We start from the raw sequence: 15,544 nt of genomic DNA on the forward strand, positions 1-15,544 counted from the left end.
AGTCTGACGTATTTATTTCCATGCTGAAGTGAGTCGAAAAAAAGAGGCACCCTTGGGATAATACTCGCACTGTGTGCACTTTTTGTGCATACATATTTACGAAAGCCGGCCCCGACTAATCGCATTTGTCAATTACGATGAAATGCTGCTCAAATTGCTCGCTTCGTGAATTCCATTTAACGGGAATAGCAACGGAAATAAAATTTGTCGTGATGTAATTATTTCGTTTCTGGTTCAAATCCGCGCTGAATCAGATTTTTTCTTGTTCTTAAACAAATGATTTGTTTCAAATAATTGTCAAACTATCAGTTTGAATTAATTAAGATTTAAAAACTCGGAAGTTAAATTGCTTTAAAATGTTAATAACATCTTCCAAAACTCATTTAGGTTAATCTGCTAAGGCCTTGGTGGCGTAAATCGACAATGCTCTACTCATGTATAGTAGCGTTCCGGGATCAATTCCGGGTGGAGGCAGATTTTTTTCTTGTTCCTACAAAAATTATTTGTCCCAAGTAATACTCGAACATCGAATTTGAGTTAATTAAAATTTGAAAACTTTAACATACTTAACATAGTTTGAAGTGGTGCCATCTTGCAAAAATTATTTTTATTAACCTCACAGTAATCAGAAATGGTGCAGTTGTAAAAGTGGAGAAATACGTGTAGTCTTCTCATTTTAAAAGTAGTTTTGAAGAACAAGAAGAAATTAACTAAGGCCTTGGTGTTGTAAATCGTCAATGCTCTACTCATGTATAGTGCTATTGCCGGTTCAAATCCGGGCGAAGGCAAATTTTTTTTCCTAAAAATATTATTTGGTTCAAGTAATCGTTAAGAATCGAATTTTAATTAAATAAAATTTTTAAATTCGTAATTCCACATACTTAAAAATGATAACATCTCTCAAAAATTATTATGATTATCCTCATGGGAATCAGAAATGTTACAGTTGTGAAAGAGGAGAAATGCGTATATTATTCCCATGTTGAAAGTAGTTTTGAAGAAGAAAGAAATTGGCTCAAGCTTCAGTGGCGTAAGTCGTCAATGCTCTATTCATGTATAGTACCGTTCCGGGATCAAATCCGGGTGGGGGCAGATTTTTTTCTTCTTCAACAAATTATTTTTCTAAAGCAACTATTAAACATCGCATTTTAATTAATTGCAATAAACTATAATAATCTACCTAATAATAATTCGCATCATTTTTAAAACTTGTTCAATTTCTCAGGCCTTGATAAATTTATGAATATGAAATTTTTAAAATTTTTAATCCTTTAAATTCAGCATGTTAACTGGGAAGGACCATGAATTTGTTTTCACTTTAGATGCCACCCTGAAATACTTATATTGAATTATAAAAGCTTTTTCAATGATCTACTCTTTTGCAATTTTTTAAACAATATTTATAAACAAGATTTTAAAACAATTATACCGCTAAAAATGTCTGAATGAATGGCTCATTTTTCGAAGAATAAACTGAAAATGTATTTTCAGTAACATCCTGTTATCATATTTTTAAATTCTAAAACATTTATTTAAACAATCATTATAAGCAAGTGCTTATTTTAAACATTCTTCCATATTTTTTAATTAACAATACCTTTTAATTATTTAAACAATTTCTATAAACAAAAGAAAACACGGTAGAAATGACGATTTAATTATAAAAACTCTTCACTAATTAACAGACTTTGTCATTTTCCTTTTTGTTTCTTACTAAATTAATTGTTTATAACATTATAAACAATTGCTTACTTTAACACATTATTGATTATTTAAGTATAGTATTATACTGATTTAGGCTCTGTTTCACTGAATTTGAGCATCTTTAGAGCAGTGGAATAATTTCAAAGTTGTAAAAAAACCGAAAATTTAATTTGTTAATAATTATTTTAAAATGTTCTTTTTTCATCTTTTTAGTTGAAAATTCAAATATTTGGTTGAAAATTTATGTAATTTGTTCAAAATTCGTCTTTTTGGTGTAAAATTATTCTTTAAAAAATTTGTATTAAAAAATAAACTATTCTGCTGAAAATTAAACTATTTCGTTAAAAAATTAATTATCCTCTTATCAATTTAGTTTTTTGTTGAAAAATGCACTATTTTGTTAAAAATTTAGTAATTTAATTGAAAATTTAACTTTTCAAAAATCCTCGGTTTTTTTTCTAAATTGAACTGTTTTATATTTAAAAATGAAATATTCGTCGTTGAAAATCTAACTATTATATACATTTTTCGTCGAGAATTCATCTTTTTGGCTGAAAAATCTACAATTTGTTAGAAAATTCATCTTTTTTGGTGGACAATTTATATTCTTAGTTGCATTTTAAATATTTTATTGCAAAATTCATCTTTACGTTTTTTTAAATATTTAGGTTTTAATTTAGAAAATTATATTTGATTGAAAATTGAATTGTTTTTTTATAAATTGAACTCTTTTGTTGAAAATTTGACTGTTTTGTAAAAAATCATTTTCTGCATGAAATTTGTAACTTGTTGGTTAAAAAATCGTTTTTTTTTTTTAATAGAAAATTTATATTTTTTCAGTAGAAAAGTCATGTTTCTTGATTAAAAATTCATTTTTCTTCGTTGATAATTAAGTTTTATTATTTCGTTGAAAATTTAGTTATTTTGTTGAAAAACCAAATATTTTGTGAAAAACGCATCTTTTTTTCTTTGAAATTTCAACTGTTTTCTTAAATATTCTTCTTTTTGGATTGGAAATTCATAATTTTCGATTAAGAATCATCTTTCTTAATTAAAACTACTTTTTTTGAGAATGAACCTTTTTGACGAAATTTCAGCTGTTTTCTAAAAAAGTTGACCTTTTGGCTGACAAATTTAACTATTTGGTTAAAAAAATTCTTTTCGGGTTTCAAAATTAATTTATTTTTGTTTTAATATTTGCTTTTTGTACCTGAGAAAATCTATTTTCGTTGAAAATTTTACTACTTTGTTAAAAATAATAATTTTAATTTGAAGATTCTTTTCTTTAGTTAAATAATTTAAAATCTATATTTCTTCGTTGAAAATTAACTATTTTAGTGAAAATTAATATTTGCAGGTTTAAAACTCAACGTTTTTCTAAAATATTCGACTTTTTAGTTTAGAAAATCCTGATTTTTTGAAAATCCAACTTTTTTAAAATTAATTTATTTGGTTAAAAATTCAACAATTTTATTGAAAATTTAATTATATTATTAAGAATTTAGTTATTTTGTTGAAAATCAAACTTTTTTGTTGAAAAGTCATTTTTTGGTTTTCAAATTCAACATATTTCTGAAATATTTGCCTTAAATTGTTGGTTTTGAGACCAGACCTACGAGACAGAAAGAGGTCTCCAAACCAGGCCTATTCAGCGAGGAGAAATCAACTCACCGTCCAGATGCTGCATTTTCATCCCCACCTCTCACTCGCAAGAGCTCGATAATTGGTCGGTATTTTTGTGAAGTGGAATGGAAAGTGGAGAGTGTGGGTGGAAAACTCACACCTGCGATTAGAGTTTTCACATGGGAAATTCCTGGAATTGCTCCTCGCTGAACAGGCATGTTGTAAATTTAGTTATTGTTTTTTAAAATCTAAATTTTATTTAAAAGTCATTTTTTTGAGTCAAAATTTCAACTGTTTTGTTTATTCTCCTTTGTTTAATTAACAATTCGTTCCTATGGAACGAAAATTCATATTTTTGCCATTTTTGAGTGTCAACTTTATTTGCTATCGCCAGTTGTCGTCTTTCTTAATTGAGAATTTATTTTTCTTTGTTGAAAATTAAACCTTTTGTCAAAAAATCATCTTTTCGGGTTTCAAAGTAAATCTCTTTCTTGGTTGAACGTTGAACTTTGTTGATAATTCCTTTTTTTTCAAGGTAAAACAATTGTTAAATGTTCATTTTTTGTAGATTATTCTGTGAAATTCAACATCTATCTAAAATGTTTGGCTTAATTTGTTGGTTTTGAGACCAGGCTTAAGCAGCTGAAAGAGGTCTCTAAACCAGGCCTGTATAGAGAGGAGAAATCAAATAAAAGTCAAGCTGCTTCATTTTCACCCCCTCCTTCCTCTCGAGAGAGCTCGAAAATTGGCCGGTATTCTCATAAAATGGAATGGGAAGTAGAGAGTGGAGGTGGAAAACACGTCTGCGATTGGAATCCTAACGATAACAACTTCTACAATTTCCCCTTGCAGGACAGGCACTGTTTTGTAGATTTCTCTTTTTTGGATAGTAAATTCGTTCTTTTAGGTTGAAAATGCATATTTTTTGCCTTCTTTCAATATCAACTTCGGTTGTCATCTGTCAAGTCTTCTTTTTTAACTGAAAGTTTTTTTAGTCGAAAGTTTAAGTATTTGTTAAAAAATCTATATTTTTAGTTAAAGATTCTTTTGTTTTTTTAAACAATTAAACTATTTTTTTGAAAATTCATCTTTCCAGGTTCCAAATTAGACTTCTTTCTAAAATATTCGTCTTTAATTTACGTTTTTGAGATCACGCTTAAGATGGCCCCAAACCAGGCCTATTCAGCAAGGAGAAATCAGATCTTACTCTGCAGAGCTCGATAATTGGTCGTTATTCTCGTAAAGTAGAATCGCAAATGGTAAGTGGAGGGGGAAAACGCGGATCTGCGATTAGAGTCTTAACGATGAAAATTCCCATAATTTCTCCTCGCTGGACAGGATTGTTCTAAGCCAAAGGCTTATGAGAATTCCAGACAATATGTATACATTCTCGGACGATAATGCGCTTTTGGGAATTTCCTATTCTGCTAGTTCATGCAGGATTTTAATGATGAAGGTCCAGTAAAGGAAGGAAAGTCAAAGGGGATAGGAAATCAGGGGCTTTATGATGCTGCAGAGAGAAAAGGACAAACTAATGCAGGCCATCAACGGCTGAAATTTCAACGCATAAACGAACCCCATGCAAAATTTCTGACTGAAATAACTGTTCACGAGAAAGGAATTTAGACTGAAAGCTCGAATTTCGTCCATTAAAAAAATTATATTGACTTTGTTCTTTACCCATTTTTTAAAAAGAATTTCCCTTTTCCCCTGTTTTGAACAGATTTATTTTTTTTCGCGTGTTCACTTAAATTCAGACTGAATGTTGAAAAGTTCAGAATTTGATTTTTAACCGAAAAATTTATTATTCTATTTTCGGTTGAAATATATATATGTATGTATATATATTTTTTTGATGATATGTTTCAGTTAAATATTCATAAGTTTACCTTAAAATCATCTTTTAGGTTGGAAATAAAAATTGATAGCTTGAAAGTTAAACTCTTTTGTTAATAATTAATTTACTTGGTTTTTTTTTGAGTCAAAAGGAATTTTTTTGCGGAAAATTTCACTTTTTGTTAGAAAGCTCGTCCAGTAAAGAGAGGCATTATTTTGTTGAAAATTTATCTTTTGGGTTGAAAATCCAACTATTTGGTTTAAAAATTTGTGTGATTTATTTGAAATTCGTTTTTTTGGTTGAAAATTCATTTTTTTGTAGAGGGCTCGTATAATAAAAGAAGGAAATGTTTATTATAAAATTTATATAGTTTGTTGAAAATTCGTATTTTTGGTGGAAAATTAATCATCTTGATCAAAAATTAATCTTTTTGTTTGAAAGTTGAAGTATTTGCTTGAAAATTCAATTTCGTTGCATAAATATCTCATCCAATAAGGGAAAGAACGATTTGGTTGAAAATTTAAGTCATTTGTTTCAAATTCGTCTTTTTTAGTGGAAAATTATTCTTCTGGGATGAAAATTCATCTTTTTCCTTTTTTTAAAAATAATTCCCCTCTTTTCCTGTAATTGAAAAGATTGATTTTTTCGTGGGTTCACTTAAATGAAGACTGAATGTTCAAAATCAGTTTTTTCAATTAAAAATTTGACTATTCCAGTAAGAACTTTTGTTCTTTTGGTGAAAATCGGTTTCTTGTTGTTGTTAAGAATTAGATTTTTAACAGAAAATTTGACTATTCTATTTACGGTTGAAATACTTTTTTTTTCATTGAAATATTTGGTTGAAAATTCACATTTTTTTAATCGATTTTTTTTTTGGATAAAATTACCTTTTTGCTTCAAAGTTGATCTTGTTGTTTAAAAACATCTTCTTTTCGGTTAAAAATTTTTATGTTTCAGTTCAATATTTATTATTTTAGTTTAAAATTTATCTTCTAGGTTGAAAATCAATTTTCTTGGTTGAAAGTGAAACTATTTTGTTAAAAATTAATTTTTTTGTCTAGAGATTTTAAATTTTAATCAAAAATTAATTTTTTATTTGAAAAATGAGCTTTTCGATTGAAAACTTGTTTTTTATTTGGATGGAAGGAAATTTGTTTGGTCGGTAATTTAACTATGTTGAAATTTTTTTTTTGCTAGAAATTTTAAAAAACTGAAAATGTAACTATTACTGCAGTTGAATATTTCATAATTTATTTTAAAATTCAATTATGTGGTTGAACGCTCATTTCCTGAATAAAAATGTCATTCAATTTTTGGTTGAAAAATGATCTTTTTAGTTGAAAATTCGTCTTTTTTCATTAGAAATTAATCTTCTCGGTTGAGAATCGATCTTTTCGGTTTCAAATTCAACTATTGCAGTAAATATATACAATTTTATTTAAAAATTTATCGCTTTATTTCGAAATAAAACTATTTTTTCAAAGTTAGTTTTTTGGTAGAAAATTATTTTTTGTAGGTCTAAATCTAATTGAAGATTCGCTGTTTTAGTTAAAAATTTATCGGTTTGGTTGAAATTGAACTGTTTTGTTAAAAATTGGTTTTATTTATTTTCAAAATAATTTATTTAACTGAAAATTCAACTATTTGATTCTTTTCTTAAAATGTATCTTTTTCAGTTAAAAATTGAATTACTTGTTTGGAAGATTAACTTTTTTAGTGAAAAATTTAACTATTTATTATTTTTAAGTGAGAATTCATCTCTGATTAAAAAATAAACAATTTTGTGAAAATTCGTTTTTGTTGTTTAGAATTCATTTTTATCAACTGGAAATGTAACCATTCTAATTTTGGTAGAAAATTTATCTACTTTTTTTAACATTTGTCCCTCTTTAGTTGAATTCAACTGGTTGAAAATAATTTTCTGTTATGGAAATTTAATTAAAAATCGCATCTATTTTTCTTGAGATTTATTCATTTTTGCAGAAAATTATCTTTGTTAAAATATTATAATTTTAGTTGCAAATTCATCCGAAAATGAAAATTAGTTTTATTCTGTACAAAAGTAAAATTTTTATTTCTAAAATTTCATCATTTGTTTTAAAAATCCATCTTTTCGAAAATGTTATTTTATGAATTAGAAACAATTTTTATTTGCAAAGTTAAAAACTCATATCTGTGGTTTATTAAAAATTCAACTATTTTGTTGGAAGCTTAATTATTTCTATAAACAAAAAATTATTTAGGTATAGTCTTCTTTTCTGGTCGAAAATTGATGTATTTTGTAAAAATATTTATTGCATTTAATTCAAGTTAACAAACAATTTGCCATTATTTATAACTATTTTCTCTTTATTTAATTATACTTATAAGTATCACGTGATAATTATTAATGGATTCATCTTTCCCCTATTTTCCCCCTTTTTCATTTAAAAATAGCTATAAAGTCTTATAACTTTGCCGTAACATTCTCCCGGACCCACCCAAGGTATTCCAAAAATCGAACTGAGAAGTAGGTTGCCCTCCAGCATGAAAACAAATTTTCCCATACATTTTGAACTACCCTTGTAAGCATGTTCAGGTCTTACATTCTTTATTCAAAGCCTTGCTTTGCCTTTAGAAGAAAATTCTTTATCTGAGTATAATAGCGACGACCCGAGGGATCGTGACGTGGAATTAATTACTAAACAAAGCTGAACTTTGTTGCAGTCTGATCCATCTAAACACGAGGCCAGAGCCAGCAATAAGGTGTTCCACCCTCAGAGGAGCGACAAGATTGCCAGCAGCCCCCGATCACCGAAGCGAGGCTCGACTTAGAATAGATCCCAAAGTTTTAGTCTTCGTTGAAACTCTCTACTCGAGATTGGGACGGGAAATCGCCGAGCTTCTAGTTTATAATCGAATCAAGTGAGTATTCCATCCATATTATAAGTTGCACTTTCATTCTTCATAAATCATGACAGATTTATTAACAAAAAGCAGTTTTTGAAAGGTAGCCTTTCCCCTATCGCTCTCTCTCCTGCGCCTGTTATTCCGCTGCACCCCCTCCTTTCAGCTGCACCCCCTCATTTCAGCTGCACCCCCTCCTTTCAGCTGCACCCCCTCATTTCCGCTACATCCCCTCCCTTTCACTACATTAAATAACTCCCGCTACATTTCGTAGCTTCCGTTACATCCCCTCCCTCCCGCTACACCACCTGTCTGTCAATACATCCCTTCCGTTCCGCTAGACCACCTGTATGCCAATACATCCGCTCCCTTCCGCTACATCTCCTCCCTTTTACTACATCCCCTCCCTTCCACTACATTCAGTCGCTTCCTCTACGTCGCCTTCCTTCGAGTACATCCTCTTCCTTCCACTACATTCCTTCGCTCCCACTAAATTCTTTCGCTTCCGCTACACCCCCTCCCTTCCGCCTTATCCCCTCCCTTTCAATACATTCGGTCGCTTCCGCTACATCATCTCCATTCCGCTCCAGGGAAAAAGTACACCCTCCCCACCACTATTTCCCATTTTCCCCTACTGCTTCCTATTATTCTTCTCATCATAATTCTGCTACCTCCATTCCGCTATGAAACACTAACAAATTTCAACATTCTATTAAAATAAACTATTATTATTCTATCTAGGTTAAAAAAGATATTATTTATTTATTTATTTTCAGCCATATTTGGATATTGATTTGAATTCTTTAAATTCTTTATATTTCTTGAATGATTAATTAAATTTGTAACTGTTTCAATTCCTTAAATTCCTTTCAATTCATTTAATTTCTGTAAATTCTTGGAATTTCTTTAAATTTGTTGATTTTCGTTTAAATTCTTTCGTTTCTTTAAATTCCTTCTTTTGTTCATTCTTCGAATTTCTTTTAATGCTTTGAATTTTCTCTTATACTTTGAATTCATTCCAATTCGATAAAATCCTTAAATTTCTTTAAGTTATTTGAGTCCCTTTTAATTCTAGGTATTCCCTCAAATTCTTTGAATTCTCTCATTTGAATTCCCTTAAATTAGTTTAAATTCTTTAGATTTCATTGATTATCTTGAATTTCTTTAAATTCTTAGAATTTATTTTGAATTATTTCAATTTCTTTAAATTCGTATAATTCCTTCTAGTGCTTTAAATTTACTGATTTGCTTCAATTTCTTTGATTCTCTGAATCTCAGATCTCCTTTTAATTCTTCTTAATTCTGGATATTCCTTTAAATTCGTTAAGTTCATTTAAATTCTCTAAATTCCTTTGAATTCCTTTAAATTTGAAGTTATTTCAATTCTCCGAATTTCTTTAAATTCTGTGAACTTTCTTAAAATTTTGGAATTTCTTTAAATTCTTTGGGTATTTCTTGAAATTCTTTAAATTTCTTTAAACTCTTTGAATTTTTTTTAAGTATTTAAATTCATTTAAATTCTCGGTAATCATTAAAATTCTTCAAATTTCTTGAAATGTTTTGATTTATTTTAAATTATTTGAATTCCTTTAAATAACTTGAATCCAGTTAAATTCTCTTAATTTCATTAAACTCCTTGAATTTCTTTAAATTCTTGGAATTGCTTTAAATTATTACAGTTCCTTTAAATCCTTTCAATTCCTTTTGATGCTTCAAATTCTTTGAACCTCTTTCAATTCTTTTTGAAATTACTTTCAATTCTTTGAATTCTCTTCGATAATTTGAATTCCCTTAAATTACTTGAGTCCAGTTGAATTCTCAGAATTCCATTGAATTCCTTCAAATTCATTGAGTTCATTTATATTCTCTGCATTCCCTTAAATTCCATCAAATTATTTGAATTTATTTCGATTTTCCGAATTTCTTTGAATTTTGTGAACTTTCTTAAAATTGTGGTATTTCTTAAATTTATTCAGATTCTCTGAATTCCTTGAATTCCTGTAAATTCTTCAAGTTACTTAAAATTCTGGGTATTCATTGAAATTTTTTGAATTTCTTTACATTTTAGGTATTTCTTTAAATTTAGAGACTTTTTAAAAAATTATTTGAATTCCTTTAAATTGTTGGAATTCCTTGAATTTTAATACATTTCTTTAATCTCCTCGAATTTCTTTAAATTTTTTAGAATTCAATGAACTTATTTGAGTTATTTGAATTCCTTTATATGATGGGAATTTCTTTGGATTCATAGAACTTTTTTCATATTAGAATTCCTTTGAATGCTTTTGAATTCCTTAAATTTCTTTGAAGACTTTAAATTCCTTGAATCCAGTGACTTCCTTAACATTCTTCGAATTAATTTAAATTCTCTGAGCTGCTTGAAATTTCTTTACATACAATTGATTTTTTTAACTCACTAAATTTTTTAATTCTTTGATTCCGTTTGAATTCCTTTAAATTTACTAAATTTCTTTAAATTTCTGGAATTTCTGCAATTTTAAGAATCCCTTTCAATTATTTAAAGTTCTTTGAATTTCCTTAAATTATTATCCGTTCAAATTCTCTGAATTTCATTGAATCCCTTGAATTTCTTTAAATTCTAGGAATTGCTTTGAATTCTCTGAATTCTTTTGAATTCCTTTGAATCTTTTGAATTATTTAAATTCCTTGAATCCGTTGGCTTCCTTCAAACTCTTTGTATGTATTTTAATTCTCTTAGTTCCTTGAAATTTCTTTTAATTCATTTAATTTTTTAAAATTAATTGCATTTAAAAAAATTTTTCATTTCCTTTGAATTCTTTGAATTTTTTGAATTCACTAAATTTCTTTAAATTCTTTGAAGTTCTTTTTATTTTGAAAAAAATTTTTAATTATTTGAGTGCCTTTGAATTTGAGGTATTCCTTTAAATTCTTTGAACCATCTTCAATTATTTGAATTCCTTTAAAGTTTTGGAATTCCTCAAAGTTTACTAAATTCCTTTAAATCCCTTGAATTTCTTAAAATTTTTTGAGTTCTTTGAATTTCTTTAAATGGTTTTAATTCCCTTATATCATGGGAATTTCTTTGAATTTATTGCATTTTTTTAATAATTCGAAATCATTTGAATTCCTTAAATTCTTCTGAATTCTGTCAATTCTTTTGAATTTCTTTGAATCTCTTAAATTCTTTAAATTCCTTAAGTCTATTGGCTTCCTTTAAATTCTTCGAAATAATTTAAATTCCCTGAGTTCCTTGAAATTCCTTTGAATTCATTTAATTTTTTTTTTTTTAATAATTGCATTTTTTAAATTTTGAATGTACTAAAATTCTTTAAATTTCGTTGAATATCTTCTCTGTTCTTTTATATTGCTCTAAACTCATTGAATTTCGAAAAATTCAATGCATTTTTGTTACTTCTTCGATTTGCTTTGAATTGTTTGAATTCATTTAAATTCTTTAATTTTCTTTGTTTTCCTTTAAATTCTATGAATCCTTTAAATTATTAAAAAATCGATCAAATTGTTTTAATTTCTTTGAGTTCCCTAAAATTATTAGAATTCTGAAAATTCTCAAGATTTAAGTTCTTCAATTTTTCTTTAGTTTCAATTCTTTAATTTTAATTCCTAAAATTCTTAGTTTACTCTGAATTTCTTTGAATTGCTTGAATTCCTTTAACTTCCTTTAATTCATTGGCTTACGTTAAATTCTTTGATTTCATTTAAGTTCTCTTAATTCCTTTAAATTTCTTTGAATAAATTTAAATTCTTTATATTGCCTTGAATTACATTGACTTTTTTAGATTCTCTTTAATTTGTATAAATTTTAAATCTTTGGATTTTCTGAATTATCATTAATTCCTTGAAACTCCTTGGATTTTTTTTAATTTCTATGAATTCCTTGAATTCTTTTAATTCTCTGAATACCATACAATTCCTTAAATTTTGGTAAATTCCTTGAATTCATTGGCTTCCTTTAAATTCTTGGAATTGGTTTGAATCCTCTGAGTTCCTTAAAATCTGTTTGAATTATATTTTTCTCTAATTCTTTGAATTCCTTGGAATTATTTGAATTTATTTTAATTTTTTTAATTTCTTCAGATTCTTTGAAATGATTGACGTCTTTTATATTATTAAATTATTTCAATTATTTGAATACCTTCAAATTATTAGAATTTTTGAAATTTTCAATTATTACAATGTTAGTTTATTTTTTTATTTGAATTAAAATTTTTTTATAATACTTGTAAATTCTTAGAATTTCTCTGAATTGATTGAATTAAAATTTGTTTCGGTTCTTTACAATTTCTTGAAATATTTTAATTTCTCTAGATGCTCTTCAATTCATATAAATTTAATTCTTCTAAAATTTCTCAATTCTTTTTAGGTATTTTAAATTCTTAAGTTTTTTTAATCCCCAAGAAAATGTATATAATTCTCCTGAATCCTTTTAAATTTCTTTGAATTATTTTTTATTTCCTTGAATGATACATAAATCGAGGAAAAATTTCCAAAAAATAAATATCATCAGTTTTATTTTTTATTATTCATGTAATATGTGTATCATAAAAATTGGAGTTTAAATCGAAAACCATTTGTGACATAAAGTTTCAGAAAGAACGTCATAACTTTCCAGGTTACTAAAAGGCGATTTGCGCCAGATGGTGCTTTGGGTTACAGCTTCGCATAAACAACACCAATACTGTAGAAAAATCATGAATGCGATCATATATCATAATTATGAACGAAAATAATGCAACGAAAATATTTTTAAAATTTTTTATTTGAAAAAGAATTAGTAAAATCCCAATAGGTACATATTACATAACGCTTTAGCTTGGAGAGGGATGGGGGATTATTATTTGAAATCTGTTTTTAGTGGGTGTAAAAGCAGAGGTGTAAGGCTTAAAAACTTTTTTTACTTTTTCCAAAATTGTAAAATACACTGGAACTTGGAATTAAGAACAGTTCAATCCAGGCTATCTGAGTAAAAAAAAATAAAGCTTTTTTGTTTGGTAATTGGTTAATGGGATGCTTATTAACAACTTTTTCACGATATTTTTTCGTAAAATTAGTTCTTTTTGAACAAATATTAAAAATAGTAAAAAAGGCAAGATTATCATCAATAAAAGTTGTAATTTCTTTTATAATTAATGAAAGTAGAAATGAGTTTTTACGAACGAAACGAGAAAAGATATGTGGAAAACATATTTTTTTATTCAAACAAATGTGACGAATAACTATTCTGGTTTTTTATGGTTGGAAATTAATTTTTTTCAAATTAAAATATATCTATTTATATTTCTAAATGTTTTGTTTTTTGTTGAAAGTTTGTTCCTTTTCACTTATAACTTAATATATTATGTTGAAAGATTTGTTAAAAATTCCACTATTTGTTTTAAAATTAATTTTTTTGGTAGAAGATGCATCGTGTTTGGTAGAAAATTAATCTTTTTTGTTGAAAGTTGATATTTTTTAATTGAAAACTTGTATTTTAAAATTCTATTTTGGTGGGAAATTTCAATATTGAGTAAAGAATTCGTATTTTTAGCATTTTGGTTGAAAATTTATTTCCTTCGTTGAAAATTCAACTTTTTTTTAAGTTATTTTTTTATTAATAATAAGGTTTTTAACTGAAAATTGAACGATTCCATTTTTTTAGTTGAAAATTAAATTTAAAAAAATGAACATTCAACTATTAAATGTTCATACGATAATTCATATGGTTTGTTGAAAATTCGTTCTTTATTAGTTGAAAATTAGTACATTTTGTTAAATATTTGTCCTTTTTTTAGTTGAAAATTAAATCATTTTGTTCAAATTTTGTCCTTCCTTATTTAAAAATTAGTATACTTTTTTGAAAATTCGTTTTTTTAGGTTGAAAATTAATCTTCTTTTTTAAATTTTTATCTTTTTTAGATGAAAATTAATTTCAATAGTAGAAAATTTTAATATTTCACTGAAAACTTATTTTTTATTTTTGAACTTTAATTTTTTAATCTAAACATTTAACTAATTGAAAGTAAATTGAAATTTTATCCATACTATTTTTTTAAAATTAATTTCTTTTCATACAAAATTCAACTATTCACATTTTCATGTGGAAATTCATATAGTTTGTGGAAAATTTTCGTTCTGTTTTAGTTGAAAATTACTATATTTGGTTGAAAATTTGTCCATTTTTCAGTTGAAAATTAATATATTTTGTTGAATTTTCGTTATTTCTTAGTTGAAAACTAATATTTTTTCTTGAAAATTCGTCTTTTTAGGTAGAAAATTAATCTTCTTGGTTACATATTGATCTTTTTGAGCTGGACATCAAACTACTCGATTTTTTGGGTTGAAAATCAATTTGTAAAAATAAAAATTTAACTGGGTTCTATTTTAAGTTGGAAACTTTTATTTTTTAGTAGAAAAATCTACTATTTGTATGAGAATAAATGTATTTTTATGAAAATGTTTATTTTTTAGTTAAAAATTCGTCTTTTATGTAGAAAATTAATCTTTTAGGTTGAAAATTTTCAGTAAAAAATTCGATTATTTTGTTAAAAATTAGTTTTTCTTTTTGAAAATAAATCGCTTTAACTGAATATTTAACCATTCCATTGTTAAAATTATTTTTTTGAATAAAATTTAACTATTCTTTTTTGAGTTAAAATTTTATGTTTTTTAATGAAGAATTCAACTATTTGAATGAAAATTCATGAATTTGGTTGAAAATTCGTTTTTTGGGTTAAAATTTTTGTTTTAAACTGAAAATTTGAACTCAAATATTCATCTTATTACTTTAAAAATTCCACCATTTACTTAAAAATCGTCTGTTTTGTTACTAATGCAATATTCTTTTTTGAAAATTCATTAGCTTAAATTTGCTAGTTGAAAATTAACTTATTTTCTTAAAAATTAATTTCTTTACATGAAATTGTAACACTTCCATTTTCACTTCAAGGTTTATGTATCTAGTTGAAAATTCATTAATTTTTTTTAAAATTGCTCTTTTTGATATTAAAAATTGCAATTTTTTGTGGAAAATTAGTTTATTAGCCTATAAGATTCAAATTTTTAAAAGAAAGAACTTTTTTTTTATCAAAAATTTACTTTTTGATTTGAAAACTCAACAGTTGTAGAAAATTCGTAACTTGGGTTTGAAATTTAAACATTCTTCCTGAAATTTTTTCTCTTTATTTGTCTCCTAGATGTAAGGTTTTTTTTACACCCAAATCAAAGAAAATGAAAAATTGATCATGGAAAATTTAGGAAATATTGAAATGTGTATTTTGTAACAACTTGAAATTGGGAAGAGGAGCCATTTTCTCTTTTAAATTAGCGTTACAAAGTGTTCGCTAGGGTCCATAAATGGAACAAAAAACGTTTTTGTAATATATAGGGGACTCCTAAAGGCTCCTACTGGAAAATAATTTTTCTCCTAATTGCTTAGCCTCACTTGAGGAAGTAGGTGATTAAAAAAGGGGGAAATAATGGTCCATTGAAAAAAGTAAATTTCGATCAGTCAGTGAG

At 26.4% G+C, this 15,544-nt stretch overlaps 1 protein-coding gene across 2 annotated transcripts in view; it reads left to right on the top strand.

The window, feature by feature from the left end:
- Nucleotides 1-15,544, top strand: part of LOC117168324 (bifunctional heparan sulfate N-deacetylase/N-sulfotransferase) — a 170,601-nt gene that overhangs the window by 69,606 nt on the left and 85,451 nt on the right. For both annotated transcript variants that reach the window (XM_033353904.1, XM_033353911.1), the window contains exon 3: nt 7,871-8,068. In XM_033353904.1, coding sequence (XP_033209795.1) covers nt 7,871-8,068 — 198 coding nt within the window. The remainder of the gene's footprint in view (nt 1-7,870; nt 8,069-15,544) is intronic.

Source organism: Belonocnema kinseyi, chromosome 1 (genome assembly GCF_010883055.1).
Source record: "Belonocnema kinseyi isolate 2016_QV_RU_SX_M_011 chromosome 1, B_treatae_v1, whole genome shotgun sequence".
NCBI classification, from domain to species: Eukaryota; Metazoa; Arthropoda; class Insecta; order Hymenoptera; family Cynipidae; genus Belonocnema; species Belonocnema kinseyi.